The sequence below is a fragment of the Gadus morhua genome, chromosome 4 (genome assembly GCF_902167405.1).
Source record: "Gadus morhua chromosome 4, gadMor3.0, whole genome shotgun sequence".
NCBI lineage: Eukaryota > Metazoa > Chordata > Actinopteri > Gadiformes > Gadidae > Gadus > Gadus morhua.
The window spans coordinates 19,168,637-19,192,583 of record NC_044051.1 but is presented as its reverse complement, the minus strand read 5'-3'; the positions used below and the strand labels follow the sequence as shown (position 1 = coordinate 19,192,583).

Below are 23,947 nucleotides of genomic sequence, written 5' to 3'. Positions count from 1 at the left end.
GCTCCATGAAGCTTACCCGTCCTATGTAACTACATATTAATTATTCTTCGCTCAGGAGGATAAGTGAGATTTTTGGCAGAGATAATTTTACACCGATGAGGACATATTTATGAATGAATACGTTGATTTGAGGTAATAAATGACTTAAAATATTAGTGTCCCTTTAAGGAAAAAAATACTAGTGCCAGAGTAAATTATTTATTTATTACAAATGCGGAAAGTATTTCAGATTCCATCCGACAGCAAGCCATCCTTATTCCATATCATGTTCAGTAATCCAAGTGAGAAGAGTCAGCAGTCCGTATGAGGCAGGAGTCCGTTTACACAAGCAGCACGGCGTTGATGCAGCCGTCATTCTCCGGATTATTGGTCACCTGGGCATATTTACCTGGTAAACAAACAAAAACACATGTTGTGTTACATCACTGATAACACTCCACAATGAATCATCTATAACCATCTACAACCATCTACATGAACAACCCAATATTGTGAGGCTGAAAAGGAAAGGTGTGGCCTGGCAAGACATGATCTTCTACCGTTACAAACAAATCAAGACCCAGAGGGACCGGGAAAAAAACACTCACCCCAGATGACCTTTCCCCCTTGTGTGACAAGCCCCAGCTCGCTGACGTTGACCTCCACGACGGTTCCCTTTGTGATGACCCCCAGGCTGGTGTAAAGTGGAGACGATGGGTTCTTCTTCACCCCCAGGATGGGCAGGCAGAACGTGGCCTTCAGCTCCGGATGAGTGACATGGGCTTTCTTAAACCGTAAACCCTAGGGTCGTAAGGGGGAAAAGAGCAATGAACCACTCAAATTCTACATGTCATCTTTGAATGGTTTTGTATCGTCATGAGACGAAGAGGTCGACTTATCGTGAAAACTATTTTAATCAGTACAGCAGACAAAATGAATGAGAAATGCACGTCAATTGGCAAATAAGAGGTTTCAAGCATTGGTGAAAAGGAAAAATGTTTTTATTCCGATTCGATACCTTAAAAATCCATCTGCTTCAATGTGAAGACCCTCAGTTGGACTGTTTAGAATATTTTTTGGAACTAATAAGCCTATCGTGGTACTTACGCCAACGTCTAAAATGACCCATGATTATCGGGATAGTACATTTTCTATATTACCCAGCGATAATTCCTACACTTTTTTGAAGGGCTTACCATGGGTCTGATGAAGCGCTCATACTTGGGAGGCTTTCGGGTGAAGCCGTCGCCCACGAAGCACACTTTGGTGACCATTCTCTTCCACGCCTTCTTCTGCCTCTTGCCGGTCTTGATGACTTTGAGCACCTCCGTCTCGCCCTGAGCGCGCACCTTGGGCAGGGGAACCTCCCATTTACCCTGCAGGGGACGAGGCACGGCAGAAACCATTACAGCATTCCCTTTGGCAATGATATCAAAACAGAAACTGTAGGTGCTAAAGTCAGATGCAGTGCTGGACAAATTCAGAAGTATGATTGTTCAAGTGGACTTATGGATTTATGTACTGAGGGACAAAAAAGTTCCATGAAAATGTAAAATAAAGTCACCTGACACAAGCCACAAAAACAAATGTTTGCTGCTATACAGCGATTATTACAATCAACAGGAGTATTTGTGTCATCACAAACAAACCGATAACTCATAATCTGATGAGGTGCCATCCCAATTCCCCAATAGAAAAAGCACATTATCATGTCCCACCCAACCGAGATGAGGCATTACTCACAGCCTTCTCTTTCCTCTTCTGTTTGATCATGTTGGACAGGACTTTGGCGCGGGACTGGCCCTCTCTGTCCAGCAGGTAAGCAGGAACCGCTCCCTCTGGCGTCTTGTCATCGTTCTTCTGTTTCGTCTTCCTCTGCTCGTGCATTTTGAGGCTGCAGGCATTACAAACAGGAGTTATAGCAACTACACATGGACTCAGTACAGCTCATAATGAACATTGTTAGATATAAAAATAGCTGCATTAAAAAAAAAAAAAAATAGCTGCATCACAAAATTATATATTTTGTAAGATGTTGATATCACCTAATTTTCTCCAAAACCATTGACAAAATAATGACACGGTTGAGCGCAGAGGGGTTCTACTCACGTCTTCTTCATCTGAATCTTCTCAGCATGCCTCTGCTTGTGGTACAGTTTGGCCTTCAAGCCGATCATCTTCCTGGCTTTGTGGGAGCGCTCGTGGACCTCACGGCTCTCCTTCTTTCTCTTCCTCTCGTGATGGTCCAGGCGGTAGCCATGACGCTTGCGACTTAACTCAATGTGCTCGTTCTGAGGCTATAGACAGGAGGAAAACTTGGTTATAAACATTGTGGCGTCTTCACACTGCGGCTCCTATAATATAGGTATTGGATTGCAAATACATATATTATCAGATAAATAATGTGCAACCTTGGTGCAGGTCATGGTGCATGGTAAAAATACATAGAAATAACAGGAAATTGTATTAACATGTAACAGATACAGCCTTTTTACAATAGCTATTTTGTGTAGTAGGCATCATTAGAGAAGTTAAAAAAAAAAAACTCTTGAGGTTGGTTAAAACGTATGTCGTTTTTCTGTCTCTTGGTCAATTCAAGTGAAACACTACCCTTCACTATATTTCCCTCATAAACAACTAAAATAACATTACACTGGATGACAGTTAAGTCGCCGAACTTGAGGACTGTATTTCCTAAACATCAAACTATTGATTCAAATCGCCCTGTTATTAACTGTTTCATACTGCAAAAACAAACTACCCTCTAGACAAGGATTTGGCATTGCTATCTATTTTATCTCTTAAAAGACAAATCAGTATACTGATATAGGATTGATTATATCAAATGAGGATAGCATTGGGGTAAAGCTTGGAATACATATGTGAAACCAACATTACCTTTTTTATTTTTAAAGAAACAGAACTATAACTATCGTGATGGAAGATTATCGTTTTCTTGATCTAACGGGAATTGAAGTGGTTATCTCAAAGATGCCCGTTTCGTTCTCTCTGGCGACACCTTTGGCGATAAGCACTCCTTCCCATAGATCCCCACGGTGTCTCCAACGACACCTAGACGTAACATTCATACGACTGCAAATTAAAAGGTGTTTAATCAGTGGGTCATGGGCTCATTGGGCAATAGATGGTGATTTAACAGACATGTTAAACATGTTGTTGACATGGACATCTTCGAGACTCCAAACTCCAACAGCAGTCCAACAACCAAAGAACACGTGGACAGGCCGTGCTGCGAGTGTATCATTTAGTACAAGTGGTTAATCTTTACAAATTGTGGTAAATCCTCCATATACAATTTGTATCATCCCTTCACAGCTCAGTACTACGACGAAGAAAACAGACGCGTGATTCTCTGCCACATGTCGGATAGCACGCTAAGCTAACACTAAGCTAACACATTCTATGGAATATACCGGCAATATAAGCGATAGAAGGCTTACCATGTTATCTTAGATGTTGTGTCTTTCTATAGAAAACGTCGACACGAAGACGATGTCCCACTGATAGATGTTATATCAATGTTTTACTTTCAGGCTTGGGTTATAGGTGTTGTTTTCCCCGAAGCCGATGCCTAGAGGAAGTCCGTTTATCGTGTTTGGTCCGTTGGTTAAAATGTCCTACTTTCAAACATTAGTCCCCTTCAGAAGTTGCAGACAGTTACTTTACATTTTGCATTGATTAAAGTAACTACATGATTTAATGTTTAAATGATCGTTCGTTACTCTATGTCAAATAAATGTATGTCATACATCATATTCATTTTTATATATTATATTGAAACGTTCTCTATACGGAACTATGTATTGGGCAACTATGTTCCTGGGGATGTATTTTGAAATTGCGCGTCAAAGCCGAAAAGGCATGGATTTGACATTCCAAATGAAGATACTGAATTAGTTTCCACAAATGGGGGTTTATGGCATTGTGGTTATGACACATTATTATGTATTGTGTAATATCTGTCATATATGAATTCAAGGTTACCCTCTCGCATATAAATAGATTATACATTTAATGACGATGCGACTCAGGGGCATTGGGACCTATAGCATGATGATTTGGGTAAGAGAGTTAGTTATCTTTATCATACTGCCTCTGTTTATTCTAACATGCCTATGAATACAGATTTTTTTTTCATTTCCAGGGAAGGCATTTATTAAAGCACGGGATTCAGACCTGCAGCTTCAGGGCGAGCTGTCAGATGAAGAGATATTACAGCTTTTTGCCAGGTGTGTTCCTTTGTCTATTTAAATTGTTTTAGATTACGTGATTGAAAAATTATATTCATTTTACCATAGTTATTTTTTATGTTTTACTTTGTGGATAATGCAATGTGATACTAATCAATTCTATCAACCAATCGTTTTTAAACAGATAATGTTAAATCATTGCGAATGGTTGCCAATCCAGATATTTCCAAGTAAGTTGTTATTCAGAAAATAGTAGTTTTTAGTCTCGTTGGAACCCCAAGAGGGGTCTGATTTGACCTTCATTCACCTTGCTCAGGATCAGAAACATTGGCATTATGGCCCACATCGATGCCGGGAAGACTACCACCACAGAAAGGATGCTCTACTATTCTGGCTTCACACGGTCGTTAGGAGGTGGGTCAGACAGAACGAGCCAATCTGGAGATTTGTCTGATCTTAGTGTCGTCATCAACTTGGGTTGTCTCTCTCTCTGTCCCTCTCTCTCAGATGTTGACGATGGGGATACAGTTACAGATTTTATGGTACAGGAGCGGGAGCGTGGGATCACCATACAGTCGGCAACGGTCACCTTTGATTGGAAAACACATAGAATCAACCTAATAGACACCCCAGGTAAGAACAACCTCCATAAAGAAGGAGATAAAAATAAATAAAACAGTTGCTGGCATAGAAGAAAATGTAATTAAAATGGAGAGTTATAATGATGTACTTTGTGTGTGTGTGTGTGTGTGTCTGTGATCTCAGGACACGTTGACTTCACTCTAGAAGTGGAGCGTGCTCTTCGTGTGTTGGACGGGGCAGTGGCAGTGTTCGATGCATCTGCTGGAGTAGAGGTTTGTTAATCTGATTCGTGCCTGGAATGTTTTCCGAGGTTGAACTAATATGTTGTGTGTACAATAATAAGGTGCGTTACATGCTCTTTGTGGACATTGGTTTGGCAATAGGCTCAGACGCTTACGGTATGGAGACAAGCAGAGAAACATCATGTTCCCTGCATTTGTTTTCTCAACAAGATGGATAAACCTTCGGCAAAGTAAGTCAACCTACCAACCCGATTTTTATTTTTTTATTTTTAAAGGAATTTTGAACACCTCAATAAGTCTACCATGTTTCCCTCAGCTTCAGTTTTTCTATTGAGAGTATAAGGCAGAAGCTGAAAGCCAATCCACTCCTCCTTCAGGTGAGTATTCAAGAGAATATAGCAAGAATTTATAAGCATAATACATAAATGATAATTTCTGAAATCCTTGATCCGAAATTAAATCCCAGACCTTCCCATCTGGGATAAAAAAAGGACATGTCTTATGTCGTCTTAAATGTCAACACAACTGTGTCTTACAGATTCCGGTTGGTGTCGGTCGAAACTTCACAGGTGTGATCGACTTGGTAAGCAACCAGCAAATGATATGGAAGGCAGCGTCGCGAGAGGATGACGGCCGTGGGTTTGAAACCAAACCGCTCAGTCAGGTAGAGAACCCGGGTCTGGTTCAGGAGGCAGAGGAGGCCAGGGCGGCTTTGATTGAGCAGGTACTTCAACATTCATCCAAATGTACTATCATTATTATGATATTTATTATGTTGTGTTGTTCTCCAAACGGATCAGAAGATAATATCGACATCAAACACTATGCTGATATATTACTTCACAGGTCGCAGATCTAGATGATGAATTTGCTGAACTATTGCTCACCGATTTCAGTGATGATTTTGATGCCATTCCCTCAGTAAAAGTAAGCATTGAAGTGTGTGTTCAGGTGTGTGTTTATGAATTCATAAAATTAGACGATGACGAGGAAATAGACAACCATCAGTTCTGTTTTTGTGTGTTATTATCGGACAGATATGTTTGACCGTATCTTATCCGTATCCTCAGCTCCAGGAGGCCGTGCGACGGGTGACCTTGGCCCAGAAAGCAGTCCCTGTGCTCTGCGGGAGCTCTCTGAAAAACAAAGGTGTTCAGCCTCTCCTCGACGCAATCACTGCCTACCTTCCGGCCCCCGACGAGAGACACAATGACCTGGTGTGAGTGCATCCTTCCTTGCCATCGTTTGATAAACCTCAACTTAAACTTGCACTATGGACGTTCTTCATGAGCAGCTACCCTCTAGTGGCTTAAGTTGTAGCTACAGTTATTGCCACATCCTTTAAAGATGAAAGGGCCAAAGTGCACCACAATAAAACAATTGAATGAGAAGCATTCCCTGGATGTATTGACACCTGGATGGCCCACTTTTACAGATCGACTAGCTGCAGTATAAAAGTACCATATGCAGCGTGAATCTAATTGAGGTTGTTAGATTTTATACATTTTATGACCCATTTGTGAACCCCTTTGTGTCACTGTGCAGGCGGTGGTACAAAGACGATCTCTGCGCCCTGGCCTTCAAGGTGGTCCATGACAAGCAGCGAGGCCCCTTGGTGTTTCTCAGGATCTACTCCGGCACCATGAAACCCCAGACGGCTGTCCACAACATCAACAGGAACACAGTGTACGTGGCGCTCTCTAGACAACAACAGATCATTTCAGATGGAGTTGCAAAACATGATGATGAACATCTTGAAGGATTTTGAAAGGCCAAGGATTTTTATTTCAATACATTATCACTGTTATTGTAAAAGCTGTTTAGGACTACGCTTTTAAAGATCCCATATCATGCTTTTTTAGGGTTAATAATTGCATTTTAGGGGTACTACTGGAATAGGGTTACATACCTGTATGTTAGAAAATACCTCTTATGATTCTTACACTGTTTATTTCTGCAAAAACTATTTCAGCGTCTTTCAAAAACGGTATGATTTGTATCAGGTCGCATTAAGGCCAAGTCTGCTTTGATTGGTCGTTTTGTCCATGTCGGCAAATTCACACCCCCGATAAGTTGTAAACATTGCGGGTAGCCTTGAGGCGCGACTTCTGCACTTCAGCACCCCCCAAAGCACAGTCTGATGTCACACCATTAATGAAGTAAAGTTTGAGCGCAAACAAGCTGTTTCACACACTTATTGAGGGGCGATCTCGGTCGGCGTGAATAATCCCATTGGTTTCGTCATATAACAGTCTTAAGTAAAGGGTAAGGTCGAAAAAGCATGATATCAAATATGATATTTAAGGTTTGCCTTTAATGTTTTCATGTGACGCGGTTCTGTGGAACCACGCACCCTAGTGACACATTACCTAGGACACCTAACTCAGCATAGGTCTCGCCACGCGCCGCTGATCCAAACATGGTACGCTACAACGGGTTTCGTAGCTCAAGCAGCGGTTTTGCTGTAACACCCATGTTGTACGACAGTGTGTTTTACAAGTGCAGTTTCTCTTTCACAGAGAGAGATTAAGCCGGCTTCTGGTTCTGTTTGCCGACCAACATTCACACACACATGGGACACCTCACACCTCTGCTTTTTTAAGTTTCTAATCAATGCGCTACGCATTTAACATTAACAACTGTAGAACTGTCGTCCAAAAATCATTTACTCAAAGCATTGCGTTTTAAAGTTCAGCTGATTATGTAGATATATGCTGATATTATAGTTGAAAGTCAGAAATTATAGTTCAAAGTCCCTTTTATCTAATCATTGTTGGTACTGGCGGCAGAGGCCGAACAAACCACTACGGGCTGTCCCGTTAATGGAACATGATGCATATAAATCCTCCTAAATTAACTGATGGTATCTTCTTCTTATTGTAGCTCAAGCAGCAGTTTGCTATAATACCCGTGTTGCAAGACATTGTGTTACACGAGTGCGGTTTCTATTGCAGCGAGAGATTGAGCCGGCTTCTGGTTCCGTTTGCCGACCAACACGTGGAGATCAGCTCCTTGACGGCGGGAAACATCGCGCTCGCTGTGGGCCTCAAGCAGGTAGAGACACTACGCCGCAGAGCCGACACGGTTGGCCTGGTTACGAGTCAAGGTCAGTCTCTTGGCACATTGTTCTGAGGTGCCGTGGCGTGAAGACAAGGGATGTCAAGCGAGGTCTCCTGCTAGGCTCGGTGCTTACGGACCACGTCCATAATTTTTATCTATTGCTGCAATAGCATTCATAGCATTTCTTTCCTCTCTTTGTAGACCGTTACAGGGGACACCATCGTGTCCTCCAAGGCTTCTGCAGCAGCGGCTGCCCGGCGAGCCAATCAGGACCAAGAGCTAGGGACCAAGGCCAGTGTGATCCTGTCTGGGGTGGAGGTCCCCGAGCCAGTGTTCTTTTGCTCCATAGAACCCCCCACCATGGCCAAACAAGCGGGTCAGTAGAGTGTGTGTGTGTGTGTGTGTGTGTGTGTGTGTGTGTGTGTGTGTGTGTGTGTGTGTGTGTGTGTGTGTGTGTGTGTGTGTGTGTGTGTGTGTGTGTGTGTGTGTGTGTGTGTGTGTGGGGCTTCGGCCACATGATGCGACACTGTTGTGGCTGGCTTATCATTAATCCTAATTGAGAATAAAGGCAGTCTTTTTTTCAATGACTTTTAACAAACCTTTATTGACAGATCTAGAGCATGCTCTCAACTGCCTTCAGAGAGAAGACCCCAGCCTTAAAGTCAGGGTTGACCCAGATTCCGGACAGGTAATACCATCACACATGGTGCTTTTATACTGTTGACCTCAACATTGCGTCACTTCTTTACATTTGTATCAAAATTTTAATTTGTATTCTTATCGTCAGTTATTTGCACTTATTTTTTTCTTAATTTCCCTCTTATCAAAGACTGAACATTTTCCTAATTTCCTCCCTAAGACCATTTTATGTGGGATGGGCGAGTTGCACATCGAGATCCTCCATGATCGAATCAGAAGAGAGTATGGCATCGAGACACACCTGGGTCCCCTGCAGGTGGCGTACCGGGAGACCGTTCTGAACCAGGCCTCTGCCACAGGTATGATAACAGAGAGGAGGAGGCTAGTGGCTTGGTTCTCCGCTCCCAGCCGCAAACTCAACACTTGAATACATTGCATTTGTTTAGCGGACGCTTTTGTTTTGAAAGTGCAAATTCACACACTAGGCAAACGCAACTGTTTGCAGTGCTACGATACAGAAACAAAAGTTGTAGACAAATTGAGAGATACGAAACTAAGGGCTTTCAAAACAAATAAATAACATAATAATAATTGTTTTTTATAGTCTGTGAGCCAACAGGGTCATGAATTGGGTTGAGAGTTGCACGGCCTCTGTTCCAGAAACCCTGGAGCGCACGCTGGGGGAGCGGAGGCACGTGGTGACCGTGACCCTGGAGGTCAGCCCCGTGGACGAGGTCTCCTCGGGGGGCGCTTGTGGCCTGACCTTTGACGAGGAAGCTGAGAGGCAGATGTCGGCTGAAATGAAGGGCGCTGTGGACAACGGAGTACAGAGTTCGTACTTCCAAGGTAACGTAGGAACTTATCATCCTCCAATACGATCATGTTCTTTCCCTTTTTATTATTAAATTTACTTTTTAAAGTAAATTTCCCCAACTGTGACTCTGCTCCCTGCCCCAGGTCCGTTGCTCGGTTACCCAGTCCAGGGTGTCTCCACGGCGATCCAGAGCGTCAGCCTCGAACCCGGGACATCACTAGCCATGGTGTCTGCCTGTGTGTCCCGCTGTATGCTTAAGGTATAGCAACACATGCATACTGCCATGATGTGCGTGTGGGATGACTGTTAACCGCAAGGTTGCTAGTTAGATCCCCGGCTCCTCCTAGCTGAGTGTCGAGGTGTCCCTGAGCAAGACACCTCACCCTCTTTGCCACTGACCAGCTGGCTGTCGCCCTGCATGGTTGACTCCGACGTCGGTGTGTGAATGTGTGAATGAAGGGTTGTAAGTCGCTTTGGACAAAAGCGTCAGCAAAAGTCCCCTAAAAGTAAATGAATACACACGTGTTGTGTTGAGGATGCAGCTTTGTCACTGACGCAGGCTATGAGGCAGGCGGGGGGGCAGATCCTGGAGCCGGTCATGTCCCTGGAGGTGACCGTGTGGGAGGCCCATCTGAGCTCCGTGCTGGGGGACCTGGCCCAGAGGCGCGGGGCCGTCAGGGACATCCAGAGTCGCCATGACAACAAGTTGGTGCTGGCCACCGTTCCACTGGCTGAGATGATGGTGGGTTACGGGCGACGTCTCTCAATCTCACACACACACACACACACACACACACACACACACACACACACACACACACACACACACACACACACACACACACACACACACACACACACACACACACACACACACACACACACACGTTGTGGTATACTTGATACTGATTGGTGAATCCCATTCCATTAGTGCATTATTTTGCAACAATGGGACAGGTCGTCCAAGTGATATGCTCAAAGCACCGCGTGACAATATTCAATATATACTGTATATTAAAGTTGAAAGTCAGATATTATATACAAAAGCAACATATCTAATCATTGTTGGAAGCGGTGGCAGAGGCCGAACTTCCCCGTTATTGGAACATAATAAATCCTCCTAAATGAACTGACAGTATCTTCTTCTTGATAAAGGGCTACTCAACGGTCCTGCGGACGCTGTCCTCTGGCAACGCCACCTTCTCCCTCCAGCTGGACTCGTACGAGGCCATGAACCCCCAACACCAGAGGAGCCTGGTACAAAGACTGGCTGGGCTGGCCTAGTGACTGTCTCTCGCCCTACCTCCATGAGGCAGAATGTGGACCACTCCAGGGATTGGATTGCATTGGCCCGCTTGGAGGTTATGGATTAAGTCCTTGAAGAAAATGTTGTTCAGATTATTTTGAATGTAAAATAAAGTACATTATGCACCATTATATTTTTAATAGCGATACAATACATGAATACAGTATGAACACACATTTATTGCAGAACCTATTTATTAGAAAAATAATCCAGTTCAAATATTATTCACACTGAATAATAAAAATACTTTTCATAATGATTTATTAATGCTTTTAGGACTCTTTAAAAGGCTTCCATTAAACATACAAATAAAAATTGGCTTTGAAATGAGAATTGACAATTATAATAGCGTGACTTGTGCGTTCCCGTCCTCGGTCCATTCTTGTGGCGCTCCCTCAGATCCCTTTATACTCATGACGGCAGAAACTTGAAAATAAAGACTGAGCTTGGATACCGCGCCTTTAAAAGAATAGAAACATATCACAATATTTGCATATTATTTTGCATATTCAACACTTTAAAATGTAATTGATTATCTTGAAATTTACATTTTATATTTCTCCCAATACAAAGTCATAAAAAAAATATATATAAGGTAACGTTAATAATAATGAAAGCTTTCGGACCTGGAAATAACGCTCATTATAAATGTATGTGTTACTGTAAGCAAAGAACCAGCAAGAAACAAAACATGTAGAAGGCGTATTTAGAAACCTTGTGTTCATTCAAATTTGAACGTAATTTTGTACATGTCCTACACATGTAAAGCTTCATACAAACAGTCTGTAGATCACTTACTCCACCATGCGGCAGCGGTGCTTGGACAGGCGGCTGTAGGCGTCGTTGACGTCGGTCACATCTTTGGCGCTCCACAAGCGCTCCCCCACAGCACTGGCGCGAGGCCTGCAGCCAGACGACAACAACTCGTTACATGTGTGCTGCTGACCCAATCGGGGTCATTCTGAACCAGTCTCACTGGGAACAGTGGTTGGGGTTAAGGGAGAAGTCTGGAGGAAGCGTACCACATCCTTGGCATCAGATTGGTTGAATCCACATACTCCCCCCACATACAGGCCTCTCCTCCAATCACCAACTTCTTCTGGTCATCAGTCCCTGTGTAGAATGCAACAAGAAAACATGACTTAAATAAACAACACATTCAGTGCTGTAACTGCCATTTAGTATTCCAAGGTGTTGACCCCTTTCCTCAGGTGAATTTCCTAAAATATGAACGTTTCATCCCGAATTTCAATCAATAACTTTTACATCTTAAAAATTTGCTGATGAAAACAACAAACAAGATTTATATATATCAGCCAATAATATCCTGTCTTCAGTCCTGAGCTCCCCCCTCCTCCTCATAACAAATCATGTTTGGTCCCTTTCACACAATCCACTTAAATCCTACAGGACTGACTAACTCTTTCTTCCTACGTAACATCTTGTTCCGCTGACTCCAGTCGGTCAGTTAAAACCACGTTGCAGCCGTCACGCACCTGTGAAGTTGTGCGGGTCGGCTCTGTAGAGGCTGGTCCAGTCCTGCCCGTAGGAGATGCGGTTCAGGTACCAGGGGGTGGAGAGAAACGTCTTGTACCCGGACAAGGTGATTTTAGCCATCTCGTTCTGGTACTGCTGCTGGTTTCCTTTCCACACATGGATGAGGGTGTCTGGTTTCAGCTACGCAGAGGGCAGCAGAGATGCAGGGGTCATGGTAACAGCCATTCAAAAGATGGGTTTTACCTTAACAGCAAGTTAGAAAATTATTGTGCTTATTTAAGCTTTTCAGGTTATGTTTGATGACATGAAACTAGGTCTTTCATCTGATAGTGTCATGAAAACAGTATTCCTCATCTCAACTTTGTACTAATTTGTAAAATGAACACTGCTGACGATAATACAATTACTTCAAAACAAAAGAATGAAATGATAAATAGAGGGGGCGGCAGAGACTTAATTCTTCATCACTTACCTTTACTCCATTGTCAAACACCTCCTGCCATATCATGTAGCCTTTTTGAGTTGAAGTGACGATATCCAAGAGCCTAAATAATGATTACAAAATTAATATAATTGGAAACCTTTCATTTTTTCTTTCGACATTTCTTATGGTAGATACACATAACTTACATATCTGCGTTCTACCTGCTATTATTTACATTCTACCTGCTTCCTACCAACATTGATCCAATTTATGCTGAATATGCGATAAGATTGGAGTATGCATGAACATTTATCGCATATTTGTATTTTATATGCAGGCAATATGTAATAATATGCAAGTAACATGCATTTTTTGTGCAGCAAGATGCAGGGATAATGCAGTAAGTTGATTTATGTCAATCCACTCACTTTTGGATGTAGAAGGATTCTAGTTTAGAGTAGTCATCTCCAAAGCTGTGCTGCTCCATGAATTTGGTAATATCAGGGTTGGACTTCCTGTGGACGGGGGAAAATGCAGAAACACAAGTTCAGCGACCAAATAGTATGTTCTGCATCTGCAATGATTGAACTCAACCTCAGCTCTTACCAACATTCGAAGTCCACCTCGTCCCCTCCCAGGTGAACGTAGGCGTCGGGGAACACCTCGCTGACCTCCTTGAAGAGCAGGTTCATGAAGTCGTACGTGGTGTCCAGGATGGGGTTGACCGGCCCGAAGGTGCCAGAGGGAGTGGGGCCGGAGTAACACGGCGTCAGCAGGTCCTTCTGTCCTGATAGAGACAGCAAAACAACACACTGGTCAGTCAGACTTCCTGTGGATTTCCCCAATCCACAGGAAGTCCAACCGAGATATAACAAAGTTCATGGAGCAGCACAGCTTTGGACAGGGGACTACTCTAAACTACAATCCTTCTACATCCAAAAGTGAGTGGATTGAAATAAATCAATGGCTGACATCCTCACATTAAAAAAAAACATGAAAAAGGTATTTGGATACAATAATACCATGAATGTAGGATCTACTAGGCCCACAAACTAAGGCTTCCTACAAAAAAGCAACTTTCCATTCAGAGCAGCGCAGACTAACTATTCAACATCAGAAAAACAGGTTAGACAAGTACGGGTCAAGCTCATCGTTGAAGCAGGGTCAATTGCATCGCTTCTAAAATCAGGCTTAGAAGGACAATGGCTGATGAGCCGTCCACAGAGGTTCAAGAGATAGTTCTCCAGAGGTTTCCATGAATATAAGGCCGGGTCTGGATGATCCTATGGAGCTTAAGCATCGACGTTAACTCATTTCCAGCAAACCTTTTTTTTTAAAACCTACCTTTGCCCCAAGACTGCGTGTGTCCCGGCGTGTCAAACTCTGGGACAACCCGGATGCCCCTCAACCGGGCAAACTCGATGATCATCTTAACGTCGGCGGGCGTGTACACGTGGGTGTACGGGTGGTAGGCGCCCTGCTCGCACAAGTAAATAAACAATAAACAAGACAACAAAAACACTGCAGCTTTAAGCAACGCAAAGTTGAACGATCTCGAGCAATATATAACTATATGTAATGAAAACTAAACCATGTTGGTCGTAAGGCCTAAAAAAAAAAAAGTTTGGTTCCTGTTGGTTGTCAGTTGAGGTCATGGGTAGGTAGGGAATTTATTTTATTTTATTATTTTATTTTTTCCAGCGGCAGCGAATGATAAGTAGGTTGTTTTCATTTATAAACGAGAGAATGCGCTCATCCTTGTACAGAATGAAGAGGTGCTGTGCAAAAACGTAATTATAGTTTGCATCAAAAAAAAAAAAACGTTTTTTTTTTTTTTTTTTTTTTTAAAGCTCATAAAATAATTTGGGTCGCACACAAATGGACAGGGTCGGTCGGACACCGGGACCAAACAAAAATTTTTTTTAGGCCTAAGTACGACACTGACCATCTGGCTGAGCTGGGGGAAGGTTCTGCTGAGATAGGGGAAGGACGGGTCGTCCACGATGTGCCAGTGGAACACGTTGAATTTGTTCATGGCCATGGCTTCCTGTGAACACGATATCAAATCCAGTGAAACCGCACTCTGGTTGTGGGATGATAATAAGGATTGTGCTTTTGTGAATAATGTGTAACAGTTAGGAGTAAGAGTCGTTAGAGACTTACCAGATTAGCCAAGATGACTTTAATAGGCAAGAAGTGACGAGAGGTATCCAATAAGACCCCTCTGTGTTGAAATCTTGGGAAGTCACTGATCTCAGTGAGGTTGATGTTTCTCTGAAATACACAATCAAAACGGAAGTGGTTAAAAAAAAATATTCTCACTGTGTTTTACATCCTTGGACTAGAAAAAGTAAACATCCTCTCTAACCGGGAAAGCAGTATGATTATTGAGTACATGATTCAAATAATAATAAAATAATTCAAATATGATATTCGCTAGTATTTCGACAATGCATAGTGAGGAAGAAGGAGGCAGATTGATGTCCTATGCAGGCTTTCCAGATTAGGTATTCCGCTTACATCTACCATTCACACACCATCAACCGAGGGCACGGAACTGGGACTGTCAATAGCAGACATGTTGATGGTCACGGCCATGCTCTCAATACCTTCATTATAGCCAATGGGATGCTAGCATTAGCGAGCTTCATTACTGTAATTTGTTTTGAAGTCTCGTCACAAGGTTTCTTCCTTTCATCCCTGGGAGGAAAAATAAACTGTCAAATGTTCAAAGAAAGAAATCCTTACAGCTCCATATTCATCTTCATACAACAATTGGCTGAACGTTTCAAGACCTGTCGAGAAAGAAGCAAAATATGACGGTTCAGTAGAAACAAAAATGATTTTTGTTATGATATAAACTAGATAACGGTTTCACAATCTCACCAGATGGTGAACTTGTGAAATCGTTATCTAAAATCACCACAGACATATACCAGGTAGGATTTAACATGACACTTGGCTTATCAAGGGTAACCTGTAGATTAGAATTACATTTGAAAGAAGTGCAGACCTACCTCGAAGAGCACCCCACACCTTTGGTGCTTTCAGGACAGCATATGTCTGGTTCATGGACAGCTCATCTACACAAAGAGTCAAAGACACAAAAGTTATGCACATGTTCAACTCAATACAGACCAAATATGCAACTTATACTAAAGTTTTAGCAAAGTTTGCATGAGGCTTTTTGATTCATATAGATTACAACAAAAAAATGTAAATCAGTTTCAGTTGGTATCCTCGTCTGCATGTTATTGAACTATTGGACCAACATAGAGGAAGGGAGGAAGAGGTAGACTCACATGACTCGTCGGATGTCACAACGGGGTAGCCATCACACTCGGAGTCGGAGGATGTGATCCACACATGCAATTGCGATAGTTCAGATGGATCTGCAAAGACATTCGTGTGCCCATTCGTTCTTTCGTTGGGAAACATGTATTCATAATACCTGAGGATGAGAGTAAAGAGTTTGAGTCCGCAGTATACAGTTGATGAATCTGCTTGATGACCCTCAGATAACTCGCAGAAAACCTAATACGAGTGATATATTATGTACCTTCTGTAAGCGTTTTTCAGAAGGCTGCAGCTGGGTCCAGCAGAGGACTCGTCCGCGTCCCGGATCTGGAAGCTCGAGCCTCTTATTTTTAATGACAACGATGAGAAACGCACTTTTTGGGGCAATGGCCAGAGAGACCCATAACTGGACTCCACAGCGGTATCCGGATCCCCGCTGTGTCTACCACACCCCTGGGATACTGTCACAAGGAGAGACACGATGGCAAACGGTAGCATGGCTTTACGATCTGGTATGGATAGGACCGTCGGTAACACAATCAAATCCAACCCATTTGCGAACTGAGAATCCCTTGGCTGGACCAACAGTGTATAGACGCGTGCGCAAAGTCCTGGGTGGGACTTAACGCGGAAGTAACACAATTAAAGAAATACAGATGTTCCTGCAGAGATCTGTGATGTTGCTGCAGGGATGAGCTCCACAGTGTGTCCAAGCTTAATACGAAAGGAAAACTCATTGGTAACGAGAGACTCTTTTCATTGTAATAAGGTGGAGGATTGTAGAGTTGATTTTTCTATTGCATCCTTAGCACGTCGTTTAGAAGGTGAAACCTTTAAATTGCATTTAGTTATCTTTTTAACTTTAAAAGCTGTAGTGGCGTAAATATCGACGGTGCAACCGGTGCACTGCACTGGGGCCCAGACAGACGGCAGGGGCCCAATGCTCATCTTGAAGGGACAACTATGTTAACTCATCCTAGGCCCTATAGACAGACATTTAGGCCCATATGAGCAGTTCAACCCTTCTAGCATAGACCAGTATAGATTCTAAACCATCCAGAATCAAATTAAACTGGTTTCATCAACACATTTTTAAAAGCAAAGGTTTATGCAAGATTAGACTTGCATGAATCAGATTTGAACCATTGCAACAAACATAGAATACATACAAATATTTCAAAAAGCAAGTTAAAATGCTCCATATTTCCTGGGGGGATATGATATACATGATTCAGATAAATGCATAATGATGTGTGTGTTGCATGAGAGTTAATATAGCCAAAACATTCACATCCCACGGTTAAGTCTTATTTGACATATTTGATGTGATCGGAGCTATTCTGGTTTCATACACATCAGATTTAATTTGGGCAGCTCTTCCCTGATAGTCAGTCACAGGTGTGTGAAATTAAACACTTTCCATTCACCATTTCAAGGAAAGCTTTATTCATACGGAATCATACAAACATTAATATAAAAAAATTGATCCAGCATAAATGAACTTGGGAGTATGGAAATATTTGATCGGGAATCATGTAGAAAAGATTACAACTACAGAAGGATCCAATCGAGTCATTTTAGAAGTGAGGTTGAATGTTAAAAAAAAAAGTTCAGCGCATTAACATGAGAGATCAATCCCACAAAAATCTTCAAAGAAAACGCATGATTGTGTGTGTGTGTCCGTACACTCTTCACTTTTCCAGGCCCACACTTCAGTTGCCCTTATACTCATGTCGGCAGAAACTTGTAAACAAAGGCTCCCCAGGGATCCCACGCCTTGTATGTAGAAAAAAGAAAACATAAACAAATGTCAGTCATTATCACGGCCTTATAATTAAAGCATAAATTCAGCTAAGATCTGATTAAGAAACGTAAAAAAAGTAAAAAAAACAAGATTCAAGCAAAGACCCACTCCGGAGGTATTTGAAGCTGCGCAGACTGCTACCGGTGCCAGTGTGGCCTTGTTGCATCACACAGACTTATGCAAATGCAGCATAGCCTTTCACTAACAGTAACCAGCTATCACACAGTGGGTTCTTGTGTTGCTAAACTCAGAAAAGAGCAGCAAAAACCTATAGTAACTACTTTATGACCCAATATTCTGCATAGTTGTACAACGTTTCTGTTGACGTCCTTTCAATTGACCAATTCACGGTGAGAATGAAAAGTTATATTTTTAAACAAAAAATAATCAACAATCTTTACAGAATCTCAAAATGTGAGTTCCCTGCCAATTCCGACCCTAAAACCAAGTACATAAACACAAGAGCACTAGGTCACTTACTCCACCATGCGGCAGCGGTGCTTGGACAGGCGGCTGTAGGCGTCGTTGACGTCGGTCACATCTTTGGCGCTCCACAAGCGCTCCCCCACAGCACTGGCGCGAGGCCTGCAGCCAGACGACAAACACTCATTACATGTGTACCACAGGTCAGTCTTAACCAGGCTCACTGGGAACAGTGGTTAGGGTTAAGGGAGAAGTCTGGAGGAAGCGTACCACATCCTTGGCATCAGATTGGTTGAATCCACATACTCCCCCCACATACAGGCCTCTCCACCAATCACCAACTTCTTCTGGTCATCAGTCCCTGTGTGGAATGCAACAAGAAAACATGACTTAAATAAACAACACATTCAGTGCTGTAACTGCCCTTTAATATTCCAAGGTGCTGACCCCTTCCCTCCGGTGATCTTGTTTGGTCCCTTTCACACAATCCACTTAAATCCTACAGGACTGACTAACTCTTTCTTCCTACGTAACGTCTCGTTCCGCTGACTCCAGTCGGTCAATTAAAACCACGTTGCAGCCGTCACGCACCTGTGAAGTTGTGCGGGTCGGCTCTGTAGAGGCTGGTCCAGTCCTGCCCGCAGGAGATGCGGTTCAGGTACCAGGGGCTGGAGAGAAACGTCTTGTACCCGGACAAGGTGATTTTAGCCATCTCGTTCTGGTACTGCTGCTGGTTTCCTTTCCACACATGGATGAGGGTGTCTGGTTTCAGCTACGCAGAGGGCAGCAGAGAAGCAGGGATCATGGTAACAGAGCCATTCAAGAGATGGTTTTACCTTAACAGCAATTGTGGTTAGAAAATGATTGTGCTTACTTAAGCTTTTCAGGTTATGTTTGATGACATGAAACTAGGTCTTTCATCTGATAGTGTCATGAAAACAGTATTCCTCATCTCAACTTTGTACTAATTTGTAAAATGAATACTGCTGACGATAATACAATTACTTCAAACACAAAAGAATGAAATGATAAATAGAGGGGGCGGCAGAGACTTAATTTTTCACTTACCTTTACTCCATTGTCATACACCTCCTGCCATATCATGTAGCCTTTTTGAGTTGAAGTGACAATATCCAAGAGCCTGAATAATGATTACTAAATTATTATAATTGGAAAGCTTTCATTTTTTCTTTCCACATTTCTTATGGTTAGACGACTATGGCTGTGGTGTCAAGTGGCCACTGGGCCCCCTTTTTAATTGCCTCATGATAGGCCTCTGATCTTTGTAAGCCCCAAACAAAAAAATCACATTGCCTTGGGCCTACGCTGATCGGGGGGCCTATCATGAGCCAGTATAAAAAAAAAAAAAGCATATATTGTTTTTACTGCAGCTCATGATAGGCCCCCTGATCGTCGTAGGCCCTGGGGCTTCAGCCCAGGTAAGCTCGTGCATTAAGGCAGCCTTGAATGTCAGCGCACAATCAAAACAGGAGTAACTTACATATCTGCGTTCTACCTGCTGTTATTTACATTCTACCTGCTTCCTACCAACATTGATCCGATTTATGCTGAATATGCGATAAGATGGGAGTATGCATGAACATCTATCTCATATTTGTATTTTATATACAGGCAATATGTAATAATATGCAGGTAACATGCATGTTTTGTGCAGCAAGATGCAGGGATAATGCAGTAAGATGCAGGTAATACTTTTTCATATTTTTTTAAGTTGTGAGGATGTCAGCAATTGATTTATGTCAATCCACTCACTTTTGGATGTAGAAGGTTTCTAGTTTAGAGTAGTCCTCTCCAAAGCTGTGCTGCTCCATGAATTTTGTAATATCAGGGTTGGACTTCCTGTGGACGGGGGGAAATGCAGAAAGACAAGTTCTGCGACCAAATAGTATGTTCTGCATCTGCAATGATTGAACTCAACCTCAGCTCTTACCAACATTCGAAGTCCACCTCGTCCCCTCCCAGGTGAACGTAGGCGTCGGGGAACACCTCGCTGACCTCCTTGAAGAGCAGGTTCATGAAGTCGTACGTGGTGTCCAGGATGGGGTTGACCGGCCCGAAGGTGCCAGAGGGAGTGGGGCCGGAGTAACACGGCGTCAGCAGGTCCTTCTGTCCTGGTGGAGACAGCAAAACAACACACTGGTCAGTCAGACTTCCTGTGGATTTCCCCAATCCACAGGAAGTCCAACCGAGATACAACAAAGTTCATGGAGAAGCACAGCTTTGGACAGGGGACTACTCTAAACTACAATCCTTCTACATCCAAAAGTGAGTGGATTGAAATAAATCAAAGGTTTCATAGCCCCCCTGAGAGGGGATCTTACATAATGTGTATATAATTTTCAGACATTTTGCTGTTTTTGATGGGGGAGGGGGGGGGGGGGGGGGGGGGGGGGGGGGGGGGGGGGGGGGGGGGGGGGGGGGGGGGGGGTTATACGACTGTGGCTGTGGTGTCAAGTGGCCACTGGGCCCCAATTTTTCTTGCCTCATGATAGGCCTCTGATCTTTGTAAGCCCCAAACAAAAAAATCACATTGTCTTGGGCCTACGCTGATCGGGGGGCCTATCATGAGCCAGTATTAAAAAAAATATATGCATATATTGTTTTTACTGCAGCTCATGATAGGCCCCCTGATCGCCGTGGGCCCTGGGGCTTCAGCCCAGGTAAGCCCGTGCATTAAGGCAGCCTTGAATGTCTGCGCACAATCAAAACAGGAGTAACAACTGCATGAGCAACTTTCCATTCAGAGCAGTGCAGATTAACTATTTGACATCAGACAAACAGGTTAGACAAGTACGGGTCAAGCTCATCGTTGAAGCAGGGTCAAGTGCATCGCTTCTAAAATCAGGCTTAGAAGGACAATGGCTGATGAGCCGTCCACAGAGGTTCAAGAGATAGTTCTCCAGAGGTTTCCATGAATATAAGGCCGGGTCTGGATGATCCCATGGAGCTTAAGCATCGACGTTAACTCATTTCCAGCAAACCTTTTTTTAAAACCCACCTTTGCCCCAGGACTGCGTGTGTCCCGGCGTGTCAAACTCTGGGACAACCCGGATGCCCCTCAACCGGGCAAACTCGATGATCATCTTAACGTCGTCGGGCGTGTAGACGTGGGTGTACGGGTGGTAGGCGCCCTGCTCGCACAAGTAAATAAACAATAAACAAGACAACAAAAACACTGCAGCTTTAAGCAACGCAAAGTTGAACTATCTCGAGCAATATATAACTATATGTAATGAAAACTAAACCATGTTGGCCGTAAGTACGACACTGACCATCTGGCTGAGCTGGGGGAAGGTTCTGCTGAGATAGGGGAAGGACGGGTCGTCCACGATGTGCCAGTGGAACACGTTGAATTTGTTCATGGCCATGGCTTCCTGTGAACACGATATCAAATCCAGTGAAACCGCACACTGGTTGTGGAATGATAATAAGGATTGTGCTTTTGTGAATAACGTGAAACAGTTAGGAGTAGGAGTCGTTAGAGACTTACCAGATTAGCCAAGATGACTTTAATAGGCAAGAAGTGACGAGAGGTATCCAATAAGACCCCTCTGTGTTGAAATCTTGGGAAGTCACTGATCTCAGTGAGGTTGATGTTTTTCTGAAATACACAATCAAAACGTAAGTGGTTAAAAAAAAATATTCTCACTGTGTTTTACATACTTGGACTAGCAAAAGTAAACATCCTCTCTAACCGGGAAAGCAGTATGATTATTGAGTACATGATTCAAATAATAATAAAATAATTCAAATATGATATTCGCTAGTATTTCGACAATGCATAGTGAGGAGGAAGGAGGCAGATTGATGTCCTATGCAGGCTTTCCAGATTAGGTATTCCGCTTACATCTACCATTCACACACCATCAACCGAGGGAACAGAACTGGGACTGGACAATAGCAGACATGTTGATGGTCACGGCCATGCTCTCAATACCTTCATTATAGCCAATGGGATGCTAGTATTAGCGAGCTTCATTACTGTAATTTGTTTTGAAGTCTCGTCACAAGGTTTCTTCCTTTCATCCCTGGGAGGAAAAATAAACCGTCAAATGTTCAAAGAAAGAAATCCTTACAGCTCCATATTCATCTTCAAACAACAATTGGCTGAACGTTTCAAGACCTGTCGAGAAAGAAGCAAAATATGACGGTTCAGAAGAAACAAACATGATTTTTGTTATGACATAAACTAGATAACGGTTTCACAAGCTCACCAGATGTTGAACTTGTGAAATCGTTATCTAAAATCACCACAGTCATATACCAGGTAGGATCTAACATGACACTTGGCTTATCAAGGGTAACCTGTAGATTAGAATTACATTTGAAAGAAGTGCAGACCTACCTCGAAGAGCACCCCACACCTTTGGTGCTTTCAGGACAGCATATGTCTGGTTCACGGACAGCTCATCTACGCAAAGACACAAAAGTTATGCACATGGTCAACTCAATACAGACCAAATATGCAACACACTCATACTTAGGTTTTAGCAAAGTTTGCATGAGGCTTTTTGATTTATATAGATTACAACAAAAAATGTAAATCAGCTTCATTTGGTATCCTCGTCTGCATGTTATTGAACTATTGGACCAACATAGAGGAAGGGAGGAAGAGGTAGACTCACATGACTCGTCGGATGTCACAACGGGGTAGCCATCACACTCGGAGTCGGAGGATGTGATCCACACATGCAATTGCGATAGTTCAGATGGATCTGCAAAGCCATTCGTGTGCACATTCGTTCTTTCGTTGGGAAACATGTATTCATAATACCTGAGGATGAGAGTAAAGAGTTTGAGTCCGCAGTATACAGTTGATGAATCTGCTTGATGACCCTCAGATAACTCGCAGAAAACCTAATACGAGTGATATATTATGTACCTTCTGTAAGCGTTTTTCAGAAGGCTGCAGCTGGGTCCAGCAGAGGACTCGTCCGCGTCCCGGATCTGGAAGCTCGAGCCTCTTATTTCTAATGACAACGATGAGAAACGCACTTTTTGGGGCAATGGCCAGAGAGACCCATAACTGGACTCCACAGCGGTATCCGGATCCCCGCTGTGTCTACCACACCCCTGGGATACTGTCACAAGGAGAGACACGATGGCAAACGGTAGCATGGCTTTACGATCTGGTATGGATAGGACCGTCGGTAACACAATCAAATCCAACCCATTTGCGAACTGAGAATCCCTTTGCTGGACCAACAGTGTATAGAGGCGTGCGCAAAGTCCTGGGTGGGACTTAAAGAAAACACAACATTTGTCACACAAGGAAGGATCAGTCACAGAGAGATCAGAAACATTGAGGCCCTTTGTGATAACCAGGTCTAGAGTGTGCCCCTTACAATGAGTAGCCTCTTTCACATGTTGAGACAATTCAAATGTGTCCAAAATGGTAAAAAGTTTTTTTGCACACTTGTCATTCAAATCATCAGTATGAAAATTAAAATCACCAGTTATAACTAGACAGTCAAATTCTGTGGAGATGCTAGACAATAATTCTGTGAAGTCATCGAAAAAATGTGCAGAATATGTGGGTCGGCCTGTAAATAATTAATAGGAGAACTCTGGGGGAGCATTTCAATACAGCACTAAGGAATTCGAACGATGGAAAATCACCAAATAACATCTGATGCCAACATATTCCA

The 23,947-nt window shown here is 43.0% G+C and overlaps 4 protein-coding genes across 5 annotated transcripts; 1 reads left to right on the top strand and 3 right to left on the bottom strand.

Annotated features, from left to right (window-relative positions):
• Positions 1 to 182: 182 nt before the first annotated feature.
• On the bottom strand, positions 183 to 3,611 carry LOC115541528 (ribosome biogenesis protein NSA2 homolog). The gene is made up of 6 exons (XM_030353255.1): positions 3,441 to 3,611; positions 2,089 to 2,276; positions 1,723 to 1,873; positions 1,176 to 1,355; positions 588 to 780; positions 183 to 388 (listed from the first exon to the last, which is right to left on the bottom strand). The coding sequence occupies exons 1-6, from the start codon at positions 3,441 to 3,443 to the stop codon at positions 321 to 323; spliced, it is 783 nt and encodes a 260-aa protein (XP_030209115.1). The 5' UTR covers positions 3,444 to 3,611; the 3' UTR covers positions 183 to 320.
• A 201-nt stretch (positions 3,612 to 3,812) lies between these two features.
• gfm2 (GTP dependent ribosome recycling factor mitochondrial 2) lies at positions 3,813 to 10,964 on the top strand. Its single transcript, XM_030353253.1, has 20 exons — positions 3,813 to 4,062; positions 4,145 to 4,229; positions 4,375 to 4,420; positions 4,507 to 4,604; positions 4,698 to 4,823; positions 4,956 to 5,044; positions 5,156 to 5,244; positions 5,331 to 5,391; positions 5,553 to 5,738; positions 5,861 to 5,941; positions 6,085 to 6,233; positions 6,560 to 6,700; positions 7,969 to 8,068; positions 8,276 to 8,450; positions 8,686 to 8,762; positions 8,934 to 9,072; positions 9,374 to 9,559; positions 9,671 to 9,786; positions 10,087 to 10,269; positions 10,683 to 10,964. Exons 1-20 carry the CDS (start codon positions 4,015 to 4,017, stop codon positions 10,809 to 10,811), a joined length of 2,304 nt encoding a protein of 767 aa, XP_030209113.1. The 5' UTR covers positions 3,813 to 4,014; the 3' UTR covers positions 10,812 to 10,964.
• Positions 10,957 to 16,666, bottom strand: LOC115541527 (beta-hexosaminidase subunit beta). Its single transcript, XM_030353254.1, has 14 exons — positions 16,314 to 16,666; positions 16,057 to 16,205; positions 15,772 to 15,837; positions 15,503 to 15,549; positions 14,918 to 15,028; positions 14,700 to 14,801; positions 14,099 to 14,231; positions 13,361 to 13,541; positions 13,183 to 13,269; positions 12,803 to 12,875; positions 12,330 to 12,510; positions 11,856 to 11,946; positions 11,632 to 11,736; positions 10,957 to 11,292 (listed from the first exon to the last, which is right to left on the bottom strand). The coding sequence occupies exons 1-14, from the start codon at positions 16,547 to 16,549 to the stop codon at positions 11,229 to 11,231; spliced, it is 1,626 nt and encodes a 541-aa protein (XP_030209114.1). The 5' UTR covers positions 16,550 to 16,666; the 3' UTR covers positions 10,957 to 11,228.
• Positions 16,667 to 17,473: 807 nt separating this feature from the next.
• LOC115541524 (beta-hexosaminidase subunit beta) lies at positions 17,474 to 23,648 on the bottom strand. 2 transcript variants are annotated; one of them, XM_030353251.1, is made up of 14 exons: positions 23,182 to 23,648; positions 22,925 to 23,073; positions 22,645 to 22,710; positions 22,376 to 22,422; positions 21,790 to 21,900; positions 21,572 to 21,673; positions 21,298 to 21,430; positions 20,230 to 20,410; positions 20,052 to 20,138; positions 19,347 to 19,419; positions 18,870 to 19,050; positions 18,549 to 18,639; positions 18,336 to 18,440; positions 17,474 to 17,827 (listed from the first exon to the last, which is right to left on the bottom strand). In XM_030353251.1, exons 1-14 carry the CDS (start codon positions 23,415 to 23,417, stop codon positions 17,764 to 17,766), a joined length of 1,626 nt encoding a protein of 541 aa, XP_030209111.1. In that variant the 5' UTR covers positions 23,418 to 23,648; the 3' UTR covers positions 17,474 to 17,763. The 2 variants fall into 2 exon arrangements, with proteins under 2 accessions (XP_030209111.1, XP_030209112.1); XM_030353252.1 differs by lacking the exons at positions 22,376 to 22,422; positions 23,182 to 23,648 and adding an exon at positions 22,237 to 22,327.
• Positions 23,649 to 23,947: the final 299 nt, after the last annotated feature.